General features: G+C 45.2%; 2 protein-coding genes across 3 annotated transcripts in view; one reads left to right on the top strand and one right to left on the bottom strand.

Moving 5' to 3' along the window:
• The window catches only part of LOC148109590 (uncharacterized), a 123,649-nt gene extending 120,881 nt beyond the window's left edge, over positions 1–2,768 (bottom strand). The window contains 2 exon segments of the mRNA XM_087863919.1: positions 35–1,106; positions 2,718–2,768. Of these exon segments, the coding sequence (XP_087720045.1) occupies positions 35–1,106; positions 2,718–2,768 (1,123 nt within the window).
• The window catches only part of KLF3 (KLF transcription factor 3), a 34,827-nt gene continuing 16,816 nt past the window's right edge, over positions 198–18,208 (top strand). Inside the window, exons 1-2 of one of the 2 annotated variants that reach the window (XM_045816343.2) lie at positions 198–332; positions 15,071–15,166. In XM_045816343.2, the coding sequence (XP_045672299.1) occupies positions 15,110–15,166 (57 nt within the window). In that variant the 5' untranslated portion in view covers positions 198–332; positions 15,071–15,109. Of the gene's footprint in view, positions 333–8,215; positions 9,090–15,070; positions 15,167–18,208 lie in introns of those variants that run through there. The other variant, XM_045816344.2, reaches the window with a different exon arrangement.

The following is an 18,208-nucleotide window of genomic DNA, read 5'->3' as shown; positions in this document are numbered from 1 at the left end:
GACCCTCCCACCCCGGGTCCCAGCCTCTACTTACCCCGCCAGCCCCGGGAGGCTCGCAGAGCGAGCGGCGCCGGCGTCATGTGACTGCCCGGAGTTGGTGCCAGGAGCCAGAGGGGAGCCAGGAGCGGAGCCGCGCGGAGCCGGGGCCCGAGCCGGAGCGCAGCGCGAGCGCCCGCCGCACGCGCGCCCGTCCCCGTTCCTGTCCCCGTGCCCTGCGGCCGCCACCGCCGCCCGGGCTGGCGCGCTGACATTACTGCATTCGCGGGGTTCAAGGCGGCTCGGATCCGGGCCTTTATTTCTCGTCTGCAGCGCTCAACACCGCGCCTCGAAAAGTAAGTCCCCTCTCCCTCACCTTCCCTCGCCCCGACTCCTGCTGTCGCCCTTTCTGGCTCGTCCGGTCTCATTTTTTTCCCCTGGGGGGCGCGCAGTGAATGGGCTGGGGGTGCCTCGCGAGGGTGGGGGCGCCTGTGGGCTTGGGAAAGTGCAACAGCTCCTCGAAGCGGGGGGTGGGGGCGGAAGGGGAGGCGAGGGGGAGGGGGGAACCCCGGGTTCAGCGGTTGAAAGTGTGGGATTCGGGGGAGCCACCGTGCGGGTCCCGCGGTGTGGGGGACCGAGACCGGCGGCGCCCGCCGCGGCCCCGGCGAGGGCGCGGGCGGGGGCTCACCTGTGTGGTCCCCCGGCTGCCGCCCGCCCGCTCGCTCGCTCGCGATTCCCTCCAAAGCCCCAGAAATCTCAGTGCTCTCCGCGTGTGGCAACGTTGTTTGGAGAAAGGTAGCGAGGAGGCCGCGCACTCCTGCTCCTCCCCCTCCGGGTCCCCCACCCCCCACTCCCGCGCCCTCCCCTCCCCGCCGCCCCCCTCTTCGGACGGGGCGCGCGACCGCTCGCCCGCCGGAGCAAACTTGGAGCAGCCTCCCGGGCCTTCTGGGAAGAAACTTGGGGCCGTTGGGACTGAAGGCAGCATCCCATTCTCGGTCCTGGAGCCCAGGAGCTGCCAGGGCATCTGGATCCTCGGGGGCAGGAGAAAAGAGCTGGCCGGGTTTGGAGAGTCCTCCTCGGGGGCACAGAGAGAACCTGCCGCAGTGCCTGGAGCAAGGATTGCAGCGAGGCTGGAGGCGGAGAGCGCCTTAGGCAACTGCCTGCAGCGTTAGGGACTCGAGCCGTGTGGGGACTGAGGGACTGATCCCTGGACCTGGACCCTTGGGACTTACCTAACATTTCAGAGTGGCTTTCTTGGAGATGGCAAATAATACTTGGAATTGTTATATCCACTTCTTTGGCAGATATCAGGGAGAATCTTCTGCTTTACGTTTTACAGCAATATGCAATAATAATAGATGGAGAACCTGTGAACTGGACTTATTTTTAATAAGTCAGGTTAAACGGAAATTGGAAATTGCTCACCTTCTTGTATTGCACTAAAATAAACATTTTACACTGAATTTTTACTAGCTCAGAATGTATTTTTCCACTAATATCACCCAAGATACTTTAAATATATTGGTTATATTCTCACAAGACTCTGGTGTTTGGGGAGAAATATGTAGTGGTATTCTGACTTCAATTACATTTAGTATATAATTATTAGGAATATCGAGTAGGAGAATAGGGCAGTTGTTCATTATAGGTTTTTCCACTGAGCAATGTTGTACTTTTTTTTTTTTTTTTTTTAGTGTTCTCTGTATAAATTTGAGCAGCATTTTTATAAGAAATCCATCTGGATGATAATCTGCCTAACCGGAGGAAAGACTTGCTTTTAGGGAAAAAAACAATCTGATAACATTAACATCTCCAAAATTTTGTGAGTTAGTGCTTTTTAAAGAAAGAATGGACAAATGAGTTTCTTCTGGCTCAAAGCATGGAGTATGTTGACCTTAGCCTGTTAACCAAAACCTGAAATGAGATGTTTGATGAGTTTTAACTCTCTAGAGAAACTATCTCCAGTCCTACAGTCAGTGGGGTTTGCAGGCGCAGTATTAGAAGAAAAAAGCATAATGTACTCTGAGTTCAGTAAAGAAACACTTTTAGGAACATTTGGCTTTCATGAAGGAGAATGCAAGTATAAAAATTTTAGTGTGAGAATAACAAAGAAGAGTAGCTGCTAAGACCACAAAATCTTTGATATAAAACATGCTATTGTTTTTTCACTGCAAAATTTCTAAATTAAAACCCAATCTTCTGGTTGCTATGGGCACAGTGATGCCTTTTTTTTTTCTTTTTCTTTTTCTTTTCTTTCTTTCTTTTTTTTTTTTTTTTACCTGTAGTTTTGTCTACACACAGATTGTTAAATCTCTGATCATGGAAACCTGAGTTGAACAGTCCTGGCTAACAAAATAAAGAGACATACTAGGGGAAAGACTGTGAATGGATTTTACTACCTTAAATACACCTAAGGGAAAATAGACGTTTTCGGATAACTTATAAAAATTGATACTCTGTTCTACAGATTGTATAACACTTTGGGGTTAGATGAAATGTCAGGAGCACAATCACATTCTCAAAAGGTGAATTTCTTTAGATGTGTGTACATGGAGAACAGATGTGCAGCTGTGTGCGGGTAGGTTTCTAACTCTGCGGTTGAAAAAGATGGTGAAATTCGGGGGTGGCTCTAGGTAGGCCACACTGTGGCTAGGAATGTAGTTCTGTAGAGCGAAGGGACGCTTAGAACTGGCCCAGTTTTCAGTTACGTGGGATAAGCCAGTTGTCCTCTGAATTCTTACCAGTGCTCTCTTTGCATCTTCCTCATGGTGCTTAGGCTGAACAATAATCATTACCCGAACCCCGAATTTGGTGCTGGCTGGAGACCAGCCGTTGGGATGGGGGAGAAAGAGACAAAAGAAATTGGAAAGGAGGCTGGTGTTAATTAGGAAGGTCTCTGCTGCCTGCATATGATAAAATCACATGTTCACTTACGATGTTGACTGTATGTAGAAGCTCTTGTTTGTAAATAGGGCAGGTCCCCTGTATAGAGCTGGTGTTGTTATTCACACCCATAGAACAAACACCTCCACCCCCCTGTTGTTGTCTTAAAAAACTCCAGCTGCTCATGAATATAGGGTCAGGGAGGGCCGGCTAAATGTTTCTCTGTGCTCGCTCTCCAGCACGGCCAGCAGAGCTGTTTCCTGTTCTTTGTTTCAAGGCTGGGGTTTGCGTCATACATTCCAAGTGGCATATGTGTGCTCTTTCCTGTTTCAGGCTGTTTTCTGGTAGATCAGTAGCCCAGACCAGGCCTTGGTCCCTGCCCCTAAACTCCCGATCCCCACCCAGGGAGTTATCATGTCTCCACACACTTGCGATTGCCTAAGAGGCCTGTGTTATGTCATAATGAGGAGTCAGTTAACCTTTTTACATATACCCTTTGCTCCACTGTGTTTCTGTGAGTGAATAAATACTCGTACCTTTTTAAATTCATCATTGCCAAAGTGTGACTTTGAGAAACGCGTGTGCAGGTTGGCTAGAAGTCTGAAGGAGGTTGTGTGTGTTTGTTTTCCGTTCTTGTTTTGAGGTGGGCAGGGTGTTTGTTTAGTGATAGGCGTTGTGCCCTGAAGCTGTCAGTTTTGGAGGGGGGATTGCACCTTACAGTTTAGAAGACCTTATTATCTGCAGGCTGTGGCCCACCCTTGTTCCCAAGGAGCACTGGAGCTCCAGACAGGAGGTCCCACTGGATAGAGAGTTTAAGCCAGCTCTGGCGCCCTGGGCTGATTGGAAAAGCTCGCTTAGGTTTTCAGGAAGAAATCTTTAGGAAAAGTATTGAAGCCAAACATAAGATATATTGAGGAAATCAACCCCAGGGTCATCTCTTTCAAAGACAAAAGATGGAAGTGCTAGGATAATTTTCCTAAGGACCAAGATGTATTTTCTACATCATATTCTGACCTGTTTTAAGAATAAAAAGCTCCAAGAAAAGGAGAACTGGAAATAAGAAATTCATTTTCATGACAGTCTGGAAAATGTTAATCTTATATTTTGAAAACTGAAGGAGACTTCTCTTGTTTTTATTGTCTTACAACACCGACTTTTTCATAATCCACCGTCTTTTTTTTTTTCCCCCGTATATTCTGTCAGTTCTGGGCTAACACATTTCTAGGTTAACTACTTAAAACCTACTAACTTTTTCTCTTGGTTCTTCAGAAACTAAGTCTTAAAGAAATTGGATAAGAAGACTCCTGGCAAGTTTCTTTTTAAACTTATTTTTGGATTTTCTTTAAAATCCAAAGGAATTATCTACAGTGTTCTCTAATGGAATTAATTCAGAGTTGCCAAGGCCGCAAATCAGACCCTATCCTCCCCAAAATTGATGATAATAGTACTTTGGTTTTTAACTTCACATTCCACCACTTTTTTTTTAATGGATAAAGGGGAAATATATAGTATGATATTAAGAAAACTACTGGAATCAAATAGAAGGTTACTGATAACCTTCCTTGAAAAAAATGGGCATTTTGGAAGCTTTCAATAAGATTTGTTCTTTCTCCTTTGGGAGAAGCAAACTTGAAATATTTAGCTGACTTATAGCACAAGGGACCTTTACACTAAAATTCGTAAGTAACCCAAATAGAAGCAGCTTCTTCAGTTTTAGTTCCAAAGCTGTTAACAATCCAGCTAGATTTTGTAGACAGAACCTTTGTTTAACTTTCTCCAAGTTATTCTTTCCTCCCCATTTGGGGGGAGAGGGAGGTGGTTGGCTAATAGACATGAGTAGGTCTAATGTATTTTATCAGAAAAAATTTTTCAAACCTTTGAAGGCTCAGCTGAACAATTTGGAAAAATTACACGAGTCTGATACTAAAATTACAAAAGGAAAAGAAGATGGGAATAATAGTTTCATCTCTTGACCATGGAAATCATTACTCCTAATTTAATCCCATTTTATTTCTACCCACCCCCGTTTACATACTTGTCTGAATATTTCCAAGTCAGCATTTTTGCTAAAATGAACAGCTTTCTTAGGTGGTATTTCTTACTCTGTTTTTTCATACCAGTTGTGTTTAAGAAATAAATAAATAAATATAAGCAACCTCATCCTTGAAAGACTAGGAATTAAGTTATTCTGGAAATTTGGTTTCTTTCTGAAATGCTTCGTATTCATTGGTTCGAGCTTTAAAAAAAAAAAAAAAATCCCTAGCTTCATAAAGCAATTGATGCCTGGTTTGCTAACGTGTAATGTTCTAGTCAAAATTCATCTTGGAGTGAGTTGCGAGAGGATTGTGGTGGTTTTTAGTATTCTCATTTTCAAGCCTGATCTGTCCCTTTCTTAGACCCCAGTTCTCATCTGAAGCAGTAATGCCAGAGCTTGAGACAGGAAACCAGACAGCAGTCTGCCCTGATAAGGGAGATCATTGTCTAAAGGAGGTGGCCCTGCCTCTCCCCCCCCCCCCAACTCTCCTTCCTTGAAATTTGGTAGTGATGAAAAAGAGACACAGTGCTGTAGACACAGTTCTGCACCAGAACTAGGACTGTTTTCTCCCAAAGCAAAAATATCCTTTTAATTGGATCTGTGCTTTTTCTGGGATGCCACCATAGTTCAATGAAACATTAAAAAAAAAATTAAAATCAGCATATTTTGTATCCCTTGTCAGGGTTTTTAGTAGTCAAGTTCATTTTCTAGCAAAACAGGTTCCTGGAGCTTTTTGAAACTCACTCCATTGTGTTGGCAGGCTGAATACATTATCATTTCCTCCATCCAATTATTAAGGGGAGCTGGAGACCAAATATAGCAAGTGAAGTGGCCCTTCATCCCATGTGTTCTGAACTAACCTGGGTCTAGCCCCTGCCCTGACTTCTAGAAAGGGGGTGCTTCCCGGGGCAACCCCCTGACCAGAGGACACTGAAGAGAGCCCAGCTTAGCCTGGGACATGCTTAAGGAGGTTGCCAGTCTCTGGCAGGCCTGGGGATCTCCAGGGATGGCCTGGGGCTTGTCTCAATCCGGATCAGTGGAGTATCGCCAAATCTAGACATAGGAGACCAAGTGGACATTGAGGTCAGCGCATTCTACCCTGGAGAGCGACCTGTGAATGAACTGTGGGTTTTTTCTCCTCTGGCCTATACACCTTCTGTCTACTAACTAGTGTGCTTGAGTCTAATCACTGAAATCCACTCCTTTATCTGTTCTTGCACTTTTATACCCTGATGCCTTCCAAAGCTTTGCACCCCAAAACTACTCTCCTTAGCAAGTTCAAGTTCCTGTTCCGCTCTGTTCTCCAAACAAGGGAGTTTTTCTCTCCCCAGCCTCTCAAAGTGGTTCACGTGTACTTTGCGTTTTAGGTTTTAGAAGATGATTTTCAGGCTAGCTTCACGGGCCGTAGGCAAGGTTTCCTTGTGTGACACCTGCACTGTCATTGTGAGGCCCTTGCCCTTTTTATCCCCTCACGTGTAAGAAGGGTAGTTTGACATCCATTCATTTATTCATCTCCCAAGTATTTATTGAGCACCTACTCATTAGAGCTAATCTCAAATTACGTGCAGTCATTATTATTAGTTATGCCACAGGATGGAGTAGGTCCCGAGTGATCTAACCTGAAAAGGCATTTTGAAATCTTAATTACCCTCTGGAACATCCCCAGGGTACTGCCTACCACGGGCCAGCAGGCACTGTACACGTCCCATCCCCCCTGTACCCCGCGAGTGATCCCCGTTTGGGATGACTCGGCCATGGCACAGACTCCGAGGCGGAGCAGAAAGAGCCCTGGGTCTGCCGCAGACACACTTCTGTTCTTGGCTGCGGCTCCAACCAGCTCTGCGAATTTGGGCAAGTCATTTCACCTCTGTTCCTCCATTTCCTCATTTCTAAAATGGGGATGAGGACCTGACCCTTCCACCTTTGTACAGTTATTACGAGGATTTCCGTATTTACTTGGGTAGAGCTGCCAGTTTTTTTTCTGAGCAGTTTTATGGACCAGTTGCAGGTGCATTGGCTGGGAAGAATAATAGGCTAATTTGGGGCCTTCAGAGTGTGTCTTTTGATCTTGCGTCCAAGCATGCACGCTCAGAGATGGGGTAGGCGGCAGGGGCCAGTTGCAAGGAGGTGAAATCGCCGCTACTGTACATGCTTTGTCCCCGCCTTCCACATCCCCTGTGGACAGATGCGTTTGCAGAAGCACTAGCCCACGGTTGCCATTTGTGGTGGAATGTTGTCCTCTGCCTGGAAAGGGAGTAGAGTAGAGTGCCAGGTCCACCAGTTTTGAGGTCTAACTGCTTTGGGTTCAGAAACACCGCTGTACAACTTAGCAGCTGTGTGATCTCGGGCAGATTGCTTTACCTCTCTGTTCCATTGTTCTCGTAAGTAATAGGAAAGTAGCACCCACCCACCTGATAGGCATTCAGTGACACAGTCCAGGTAAAGAACAGCACCTCAGTCATGAACGTGGTGATGATGATTAGCAGGAAACCTGTGACGTCACCTAGCCCCTTGCTTTCCATGGTCAATAGAAGTATCCTTAAAACCTACAAATACACACGCTCTTTCTCTCTCCCCTCCTGCAAAACTGCCTCTTCTCGCGCTCTTTTTTTTTTTCCTCCCCTATTCTAGGTTTTAAAACAGAGGGTGAGAGACCTTGACACTAGATTTGTTTCGAAGATCTCTCTGGGTAGCTAATAAAAAATTCTTGGAGGATGATACTAATAAGGTCTCTGGAGGACCCGTAAGTGGCAAGGTTAAGGTTAGGAGCAGTAACTTTTTTCAAGGAAGTTTGGTTTAACAAATTTCCTTTAAGGTTAGGCCCCCTCACCCCTGTTACCTAGGGGAGATTTCAAGTGTCTTCAAAGGCAAAAGGAAAAGAAGAGACTGTGGAAGTCCTAGGATGGGCTGAGTGCTCTTCGAGCCCCTCCTTCTGCCTGCCAGAAAACGTCATTTAGTGAGCAAGGCTGACCTCCTTTGGGTAGTTGGGAGGGGGCCCTCTCTGCTCCCCTAAGGAAATGTAAGGCTCTCCTGGCCTTCAGGTGCTCCCAATCCAGGTGGTGGTCTGAGACAAGGCAGTTAAAAGGCCCCGCCCATCTAGGTAAGACAGGGCGGCCTCAGCTCAACTGGGGCGCAATCAGCTGGCTGCACAGGGTGGAGAGGGCCTTGAGCTGGTCTTTGAAGAATTAGGAGGATTTAGATAAGCCGGAAGGGGATGGGGCATTCCACGCTGGTTGCCCAGCATCAGGGCCAAAAATGAACAAAGGCATGAGGGGTGGGGGGCTGGGGGAACAGGGCAGCCAGCGTGAAGGGCGCTGGAGCAGGGGGCAGTCCGTTAGAAATGGGGTGCGGAGCGTGGACGCTTGAACCCGCTCTGCTAGCCCTTGGGGTCCCTTTGGAGGAAGGTTTGTGAGCTTGAGCAAGACTGGGGAGAAGACGGCTTTGAGAAATGTCAGTGGCAAGGGGGTCAGATTGAATTGGAGGCACCAAGGGACATGGTGGGGAAACCGGTGGAGGAAAAAACCCAGTCACACAGTCTGGAGGCTTCTGAGGGCCTGGCCCCCAGTGGCAGGAGCAGGAATGGAAAGAAAAGTCGGTGAGGAAGATTGCAGGCTGACCTCTGGGTTTCCATGGTGAATGACCAGAAAATAAGGCACATGGGGAGGCGGCAGGCAGGCAGGCTTTTTGAGGCGGGAGCAAGGAGAAGGAGGATTGGGGTTGGGGACGTGTTGAGTTAATTCTCTCACATAGCAGGGGCTCAGAATGCTTTCCTCCTTCCCTTTTGTGTACTTTTGAAGGGAGGGGGCTGTATTAGCTCACGGTTTCGGATCCAGGCGTTCGGTGGCTCTGTGAGGCGAACTTTTCACGGAGAATCCTTCGGAGCCGAGGGAACTGCCACCACCCTAACGATTCTCTGGTTATTTGTAAGGTTCCAGCCATCCCTGCTCAGGCCGGAATTTCCAGGAACTGGCTGCTGACCGGAGCCAGTCGGTCGGTCCCTCCCTGCCTCCCACTCCCTCCAGGGTGGGGCCCCATGGGTGGAGGCCCCTTGGGGTAGAGCGGGGTGGGTCTCCAGCGATAGGGCACCGAGCGCAGAGGCCCGTGAGAGGCAGTGTGGCCTCGCGCAGCCCTTCTGGATTCGATTATGTAACGTTTCACAGAAGAGAGTCGTGAGGGCTGTGGCCGGCCTTGTCGGGTATGTACACAGCAGGATTATTACACAGTATCGATCTTGGGTTGCGGGCCCCTAAAACTAAAACACCCAAGTTGTCCGAGAGCACAGAGAAGGAAAACAAGTGTGTAACCTTAGGAGGCGAAATGATTTGCATTTGCGAAAAATTTCTTTAAGAAAGGTGTGGAATGCTACTAGCCAGGTGGCATTGAACTTGAGGGTTTGTTTACCTAAGGGTATGGCTTCGGGTTTCCCTTCCCCCACCCGGGCTGAGCCGGCCTCTCGGTCTGCAACTGTGTAGGGATTTCTTGGTTACCTTTGCACCTGTCCCTATTTACATGCAAAATCAATTGCTTCACTTGGTCTTTTCCGAAGTACAGGGTGTGGGCAGAATCTTATCTGAAGCCATGTCCTGTTTGGACAAGTTGGACTCGCCTTGGCAACTCTCCACAGGGTGGAGCAGATGGGTGGAGGCAGAAAGTAAAATTGGGTGGCTTGTTAGCAGAGAGAGGAGAGAGGGCGGATTGTTTGCTCGCTGGATCATTATATTTAATCTAAAACTAAATAATTAACTTCTTTCCCATTTACAAAACATTTTGATGCAAAATGGCTAATCTAATTTGTGAGGGGCAAAGATTTAGAACTACTGCATGGAATTTTTTCCTCTCACACCAACTCTAGGAGACAAAGGTAGGTCATCCTGTGATGGGAAAACTGGGGCGCATTTCCAGGTGGGGGCCAGCATCTGGCTGTTCTGAAAGGAATCCCCAGCCTAAGTGTGCCTTTTCCCACATCTGTGGCCTGGCCCCCTGGATTTGTGGCCAGGCCAAGTGCCATGAAATACTCGACGACTGGGAGCCCTTAAAAAAGAGTTTGGGTACAGAAGTGAAGAAAGAAGTGTTTCTTCTGCAAGGAAGTTTAGCTGCAGGGATGTGGCCTGCTTGCCTGGCCTTGGTCCTTCTGACCCAAGAATCACACACACACACACACACACACACACACACACACACACACGATTTTTTTTATTTTTATATGTTTTTGTTCTTCCCCTGCCATTCCTTTGGTGAGTAAAAAGTGGGGGAAGGCAGGGCACTTCCTCTTTTAACATCCAAACCCTTGGGAAAATTAAGGGGGCTTGCAGATGGTGTCTTGCTTTGGTCATACTGTTTTTCTCCTTAGACCTTGCTGACATCAGCTGGGAGACCAGGGTTGCTCCGAGGGAGGGTGACAGGTAATTTGGAGTCTCAGGGTCAGGCTGGGTGGGGGAGGATAATGCAGGACCCTTTGAGAATCTGAGGAGAGGGAGAGAGATGGAAAGTGCCCAAGAAGGGAGAACAGCGGAAGCAAATCCTGCTGTGTCACAAGAAACTTTGCTTCAGACCCACACATTCCCTCTCTCTCTCTCTCTTTGTATGTGTCTGTCATGCTTCGAAGGAAGGGACAATCATTTATAAGATTGTTTCTATAATAAAACTTGCTCTCGCTTCAAGACAAGCTATTTTCAAAGGAGGTTTGGTGACATCATGGCCTCTTGCATTAAGGGCTGTGTTTATTTCTGAGCTCGGCTGCTCATTTGTACCCTCATAAAGCGACTGTTGAGTAGGCCTCACGGTGGACTGGATATGATTGTGAGATGGAACTATATTGCTTCTGAAACTGTATGTAAATGATTCACCAATGCTTTTAAATACATAAATCACATCTTTTTTGCATTTTGGCAAAAAAAAAAAAAAATCTGACCGTATTTTGACTTCTGAAAATTCAGAAGTGTAAGTAGAGAGAGTGAAGGGAAATAGGTTTCTTCCTTTTGGAGGAAAAATTCAGTCGTATCGCCCTTCCCAGCAAAATAATACAGAGAAGATGACATTTGTTCCAGTTATGGAAAATTATTCTGGCAAGTTGAATACAACTAAGATGTAAATGTGTTAATGATTGGAAGATAGTTGTTTGGAAGAAACAGAATCACATTTGGGGGCTTCTCATCTCTGTGATACCCACATAAAATGGTTAACAGAAGTCCTGGGCCCGCTTAAAACCCACTAGGTTTAAAGACCCTGAGGTTGGCAAAGTCAAATTTACTGCCTGTGTCCTTAGCCTCTAATACCTGTTGTAGTGCGCCACCTACTGGTTGTATTTAAGACTGCGGTCAGTGTTGTGTAATAGATTTCCTACAGCGTTTGTATTTTCTTGAGCTTTCTTTTCAAAGGATGGCAATATCCCCAGAGCATGGGTGGTCCATACGTAAGGAAAGCCACTGATATCTAATTCTTCCAGTACGTAAGTTACTTCTTAGTTGTATGGAATGCCCCTTGGAGACATTGCAGTCACTCTTCTCATTCTAGACCCAAACCCAAAGAGGAGGTCAACGCCAGTAGCCAAAGTGGTCTCACAGGCACAGTAGTAACAGAGTATAGATTGTTTCTGCAAATAAATAAAGAAACGCCTGATTTGAGTTAATGTGTGCGATTCTCTTCCTAAATTTGGTTTCTTTCTAGCTTAGCTTCTCTCCCTTGTTTTTATTGAACGGTTTAATTATAGAATTAATACATTTAAAAATTGGCGCACATGTGTGTAAAGCCGTCCTACCCCACAGCCCCTCCCAAGAAGGGCTGCCTTATTTACAGCTGAGAGTGGACGGTTTTCTTTGCATGTCCTTCACCTTCTCTTGTTCCATATCCCATGACAACCACTGAAAGTATGATCAGTCATTTTAGAAGCCACCAAATCGGGAACAGAGTACTGTTGGATGTGCGAATGAACAGTGAGTGAGTTTGGTTCTGTTCCTAGTGATACTCGACTTTTGCGCAGTCTTCGATTGTCCAGCGATGCCTTGTTTAGAAGGTTGAAAATGAGGTATTCCCACTCTCTCAGTCCTTTTTCACTCACGGCTGAAATACTTCTATAATGAGACCTATCCCTTCACCAGTGATTGAGTTACCCTTGAGGTACTGTTCTGAACACATAAACATACCTTTACAATTAGCTTTTTAATACAAGTAAATCAAGTTTTATTAGGGCAGATGCTCCACGTTAGACTTGACTTTTTTCTCGTATGATTTCAAGTCTTGTGAAGCATTAATTTCCTTAAATTTAGATAAAACATAAAAATCGAAGAATGCAAGTGATTTAAAGAATGTCTTAAAAGGAGAAGAGCTGTAGTAGGTTAACGTGTCGTTCATTTCTAAATGGATTTAGTAGTCACTGCTGTGGGCATTAGGAAAAGTCATTAAGGCTTTATGAGCTCAATGGTGGAGCTGGAATTTGAAGCAGAGCCCATCCTGATTCCGCCGCGCGATCTTCCTGGTAGCGAAGGGTGTAGGGTCCCGAGAGGCATACACATGCTGGGAAGCTGTTGCAGGGCCCTGACTGAGGCCTCGGGCAGGATGTAGGCTGCTAGCCACTTTCAAACAATTCAGGCTGAGGTGTTTGGGGTTTTTTTAAGATCTTATTTATTTGTCAGTAAGAGAGCGAGGGCACAAGCTGGGGGAGTGGCAGGCAGAGGGAGAAGCAGGCTCCCTGCTGGGTAAGGAGCCAGAGGCGAAACTCGATCCCAGGACTCTGGGATCATGACCTGAGCTGAAGGCAGATGCTTAACAGACTGAGCCACCCAGCCTACCCTGGTGTGAGTTTTTTAAAGGGCGGTGGGGACTGACCCCTAAGGCAAGGTATGTTAGCAAAGAGGCAAATACTTGACGTTGCTCCAGAAGTTGGAACCGACAGATTTAGTGCCGTGAATGCGGTATGTATATCCAAAAAATTGTATACGGATTTGTGGATATAAACTGTTTACAGGGCAAAGAGTTTTGCTTTGCTTTAAATTTCATAGCGAGAATGTAGTCTCCTACTTCAGTCTCCAGGCCAGGGCTGTTTCATTATGCACCTGAGAATAGGACTGCTTTTATTTAGAAGGATTTGCATCAAGATACCATCCAGTAGAGTGGATGAATCTCTAAGAGTAAATTCAATTTAAAAGGCTTGGGGGAGGGGTGGCCATTAAATTCAATTTAAAAGGCTTGGGGGAGGGGTGGCCAGCCAAGGGTCAGGCTACTGAATTACCTGACCTCATTGATGGAAGCAGGAGAGCTCACATCTTTTGTTTAGAGTCTGCTAGGAGGCACCGGACAGCAGTTCTTAGAACCGTATCCATCTCCGCAGCTGCTAGGCTGGGAACTGGTTAATAATAGATCCGAAGACACAAAAGCGGTTTTCATTCTTCATTATGAAATCATCCATTTTTCACTGGCTGTTGGGGTTTGTTTTTGCTGGCATACGTAAGAGGGTATTAGCACCATTGATTTGAGCAGCCTGGCATCAAATCGTGTTCACAGATAATAATACATACTGTGATGTGGGAGAATAAAATTCGAAGTCAGAGCCTTATGTTGAGTTAATGACGATGCTCACGTGTTGTCATGAGACCCAGAACAGTCTTTCTTCAATGGAGCAAGGGAGCACAAGAACGACACAGTATTATTTTTATAGTCGTGCGTGAAGATTTCCTAGTATAACCCACAGAGCGTGGATACAGCGAACTGCAGGACTGCGGTCGTGGAGGTGGGGCTGGGGCTGGGGGTTTTCAGACTGAAACACAGGTGGTAACCTAGAACCAGTGACTTCTGCGGCCTTTTCTGGTAGAATGCGGTCTGGAACGTGTCCACTTTCCCACGGAAACCAGAGTGGTCCAGAAAAGACCTTCCCTTTAACCAAAGCTCTGAACCCTTAAGCCAAATTTGGATAGTAGGTGTCTGAAGCAGGTTGTTGAAGATCTGGGTGGTAGTTGGGCAGTGATTCCAAAACCTATGAAATGCAGTTGGAGGCTGTCCGCAACAGTGAAGGAAAGGGAAGGGTAACACGAGCGTAACAGCAGCAGAAGAGAAGAGAAAGGCCAAACAGGATTAAGATGGACACTTCCTTTACATTAGGCTGAAGATTAGCTTATTTTCTAATGAAGAATTGGAGTGATTACAAACTAACAGTCTTCGTATATAAAAAGTGCTTAGAAAACAATGGGCCGCCAAGACCCTAATATAGGCATTTCTCTAGAGGAGACATGCAAAGGGTAAATAAAGATGGAAAAAATTGGACTTTAATAATTAAATCAATTTAGAATAAAAATAGTTTGCCATTTTGAAACTAAAGTTTGTTTTTTTTTTAAAGTGGTAATACACATTGCAGGTGGACATGTTAAGAAATGGATTCTGTTTTATTCATGGAAATTATAGAGCATTTTTGCTGGATGATACATCAGCTGCTTTGGGAAATGTACAATACTTCTCACCCAAGAATTCCCCTACAGATGTACCCTAAAAAAGATTTAAGGATGTGCAGGAAGACAAGTATAAAGATAGATGCTCACTGCCATCCATAATGGTGAAAATTTTCAACCTCAGTGCCCAGTCAAAAGGGATACTTTAAATAAACCGATCTGTTTGCACAGTGGCACACTGAATTCGACGGTATGGAACCATCCTTGCTGAAAAAGAATCGTTTCCACAATCGTCAGGTGAAATTATGGGTACTAAATAGTATGTGTGCTGTAATCCATTTCAAAAGAGTTTGGAAGGATAAAAACAAAAGATATGAATGCTGGTTGGTTCTAAGTTTTTTTTTTGCCTGTCTTGTTATTTCTTGATTTTTTTCTGTAATGAACATAAGGAAAAGTGTTTCACACTCATATATCATGTGAACTTCTGGGGAATTGCACAGCAATGTTAAGCAAGCTTGGCTGCTCAGAAGGGGCTGTACATATTGTTCCAGAAATGTCAGGGTTTATGTCTTTGAGTTAGAAATGCCAGTTGGCTCTCATCGACTGACGACCATGGAATCTGGTTTTAATTCTATCAAATGGCATCTTTCATAGGTAAGGAAAATAACTTCCAGCCATTCCGGGGCCAGGGAAGAGGAAGGAGCAGAGAAGGGGGTTGAGGACTATTATGTTTTATTTTTACTAGTTTATATTTAAAGTAACCGTGGGATTTATTTGGACCCCTTGTTTTGTTTTCTAGGCCAAACACCAGAGCACCCTAGAGAGCTGAACTAAAAGAATGCTCATGTTTGACCCAGTCCCTGTCAAGCAAGAGGCCATGGACCCCGTGTCGGTGGTAAGTTCTCCAGCATTGAGCACCTCTTCTTCTTTATTCCCAGTGCCGGTAACAGGACTGCGTGTTGCGTTGCGCCTTAATGTTACCCATCACTTGACAGGCGTTTGGCAAACAGACTTTTCTCAAAGCCTCGATCAGTAACTGGGGTAAACACCCTTTTAGCAACTGTGCGTCCTTGAATAAATGGGGTCTACATCTCCTCAAGCCCCGTACCCCATGCCCCCCAAGTTGTGATCAGCACAGAACTTGGGTCACAGGTGAATCTAGTCACGACAGCAGGAGGTTTACGAAAACTCCTCGGTTACCAGCTTTTTGTTTGGGCTCTCAGGATTCTTGCTTTGGGCCAAAAAAAGTCTAGCCACACGGACTTAAAAATTAATGTGCACCTGGGGCATTTAAAAAAAAAAATCCTGTAGTCAGTGTTTATCATGGTTAGGAAGCAATTTTCAGATGTGCTTCTACAAGAAATCTGCGTCAAGAATGGGATGCTGTGAGGTGTTTTTTACTCAGAATGCCCACCCCGATCATACAGAAGAGTTTCTTAAAAATGTTGGTGAATGTCTTCTTCTTTTTAATACTCGAAGAAAAAATACTCCGTTTTGTCTCCTTCATGGAGCTGATTAAATAAAAGATGAAACCTGGAAAAAAACAAAAACAAACCCTCAGTCCTGCATCTGAAAACGTATTCAGAATAAAATGATTTGCTTAAAAACCAATGACAGTGGCGATACTGAGCTGTGCCTGGGTGAGATGGTTGAGGACAAGCTGGTGAAAGAGAACATGGCCGTGAGGATGGGATTCCTTTCCACTTTGAAGAGTCTGTGGCTGGGAGAGAATCTTGTTGTCTTTTTCAACACCTTCGTGCGAAGCCAGCCCCTCTGTGAGCCCAGCGCCTCGGGATGCTTCTCGGCCACAGGCGGCTAGGAGTGAGGCCAGGGGCTTAGCGAAGTCCACACTGCTGCTGTGGAAATGGGACGGGGTGGTGACGGAGAGGGGTCCAGGGACTTCCAGGCAGGGAGTGGTTTGGACTCCCGGCGATCTGGTTGGGCCAATAGGAAATAACAAGGCAAGGCTCCCACTCTGTCTTGCTCTTTTCTTCCACGGGCTTGGAAAATAGTCACAAGGGGAAAAACTTGGCCCGAGTTGTGTATCTGAAGGTTGGTAATGACACGCTTGCAAAATTAGATCATCCTTATGCATCGGCCGCTGAGGCTCCTGCCAAAAATGTTTATACAAGACACAGGGGTCACTCGGAGGCCCTTGGAGCTGAGTTGCCATGGGTATCACTGAGCCAGCGAAGTGTTTACCACTGTGAACAGTGACAAGTGAGGTCCGAGTGGCTTTAGGGAAATAACATTTACATTCCCGCGTGATAACTGGATAACCAAGTGTATGAATACGATAATAACCGAGCAGTAAGAACTTCATTAATCAAAAAAACTGAATTGACTCTTATGTTATTTGGTGCTGTCACCGTATTCATCAACCCCTCACCCCAAACTATGGCATGATCGCGTTGGAGGAAAATTGAGGTATAAAATTTCCCTATTAATTATATCCTTGAAATATGAATAGGTTTTTAGTACTGGGGAATATGATTAATTTTATAAATGATGCAGAACCATCTTTGATGCGTTTTAATATTCAGTATACTTCCAGTGCTTTTAATCAAGCATGAAAATATGGCTGAAGAGCCAATTTAAAGCTTAAATGAAGATCCTCATTGCTAAGTTGGTATGATACAATTAAGTGCAAGCAAATGCACTTGACTGAAAAAAAAGGAAATAAAATGAATTTGAAGTAACTATAGTGCTGTAACTTATATAAATACATGAAGTTAAAATATGTAGAAGTATTTTTGCAATTAGTGGTCTTTTTCTCCTTCACACTGTAGTTTTCAACTTCCAGCTAACACCTAGAGAATTTAATTAGATCATTTCACCAAAAGTTAGTATCAGTCCTTACAGTGAAATTTCTGTTCCTTAATTCAGCAAAACCTCAGTTAACTGAAACATTTGGGGAGTGTGGGGTGTTGTGATTATTTCACTTAAACAAAACTAAATAAAAAGCTTTTGTCCACTCTTGAATCTTCAAATTTTATCTTTCCTGCCTCTGCAGGTGGCGTGTGCTAAGCTAATGTATTATTCCTTTATTCCTCTTTTTTTTTTTTTAATTCAACCCTTGACCTGAAGGTTGATTACCTATTTGGTATTTTGCTGTAGTTCAGAGAAAATAAGGAAGTGTCATTTCTCTCAGTGAAATGTACGCCTTCGGTACCCTCGTCTGCTAAACCTTGTGCTTTGAGGCAAACAGGAAGGCTCTGGATTGCCCTCTGAAAATTTGCAAGAGTGTGGAGCAGAGTAGACCACCGCCCCCCTCCCCGTGCTGTGGATCTCTGCTACTGCCTATCAGTGTGATGTTGGCAAACCACCAGCAGCTCCCTGAGCCTCTCTTTCCTTTCTGTAAAATCGGAGATGATAATACATGCAATATGAGACAGCATGTGAATACAAAACGCACATGTAAAAGAATTGCTTTTACCAATATATTGTCAAAGAAGGTTGGAAATTAAAGAATTTAATTCAGGAAGTGAGAAAGAGAAAGTTATTAAAAGTATTCTTTCTTATTTTATTCCTGTAGGAAGATTACTTTTGGGAAAAAAGTATATTCTTCTTTTTTCCCCCCCTTTTCCTTTCTCGTAATGAAAATTATCCTCTAACAGACTCCTTACAGGTGGAGAAGTACTTAGTATCAGTAGTACCTCTGTTCTGTTCTCACAGAAACTTTCATGACTTTTCTGAGCCTGGTAGAAAGAGCTTTCTACTTTTGTTTGCACAGAAGGGTATGACATTTGCCGTTTCCAGAGTGTGTGTTTATAAACGCACCACGCCTTCCTGCACTAGGAACCCCGCCCTTGGTGTGAAGATTCCTTCGACTTGCCTTTGCCCTGTCATGGACGTTCACTCATTTTTCCTATTAAAGAGCAGTGAAATAGAGACTCTGCTTACCCCCGTTCCGTGCAGTCACTCCATCCACTTCAGC

This window comes from Ursus americanus, chromosome 8, assembly GCF_024610735.1.
Source record: "Ursus americanus isolate L20-20 chromosome 8, mUrsAme1.1.p, whole genome shotgun sequence".
Classification (NCBI taxonomy): Eukaryota; Metazoa; Chordata; class Mammalia; order Carnivora; family Ursidae; genus Ursus; species Ursus americanus.
The sequence above is the reverse complement of the archived record's forward strand: the minus strand, read 5'-3'. Positions and strand labels throughout refer to the sequence as shown.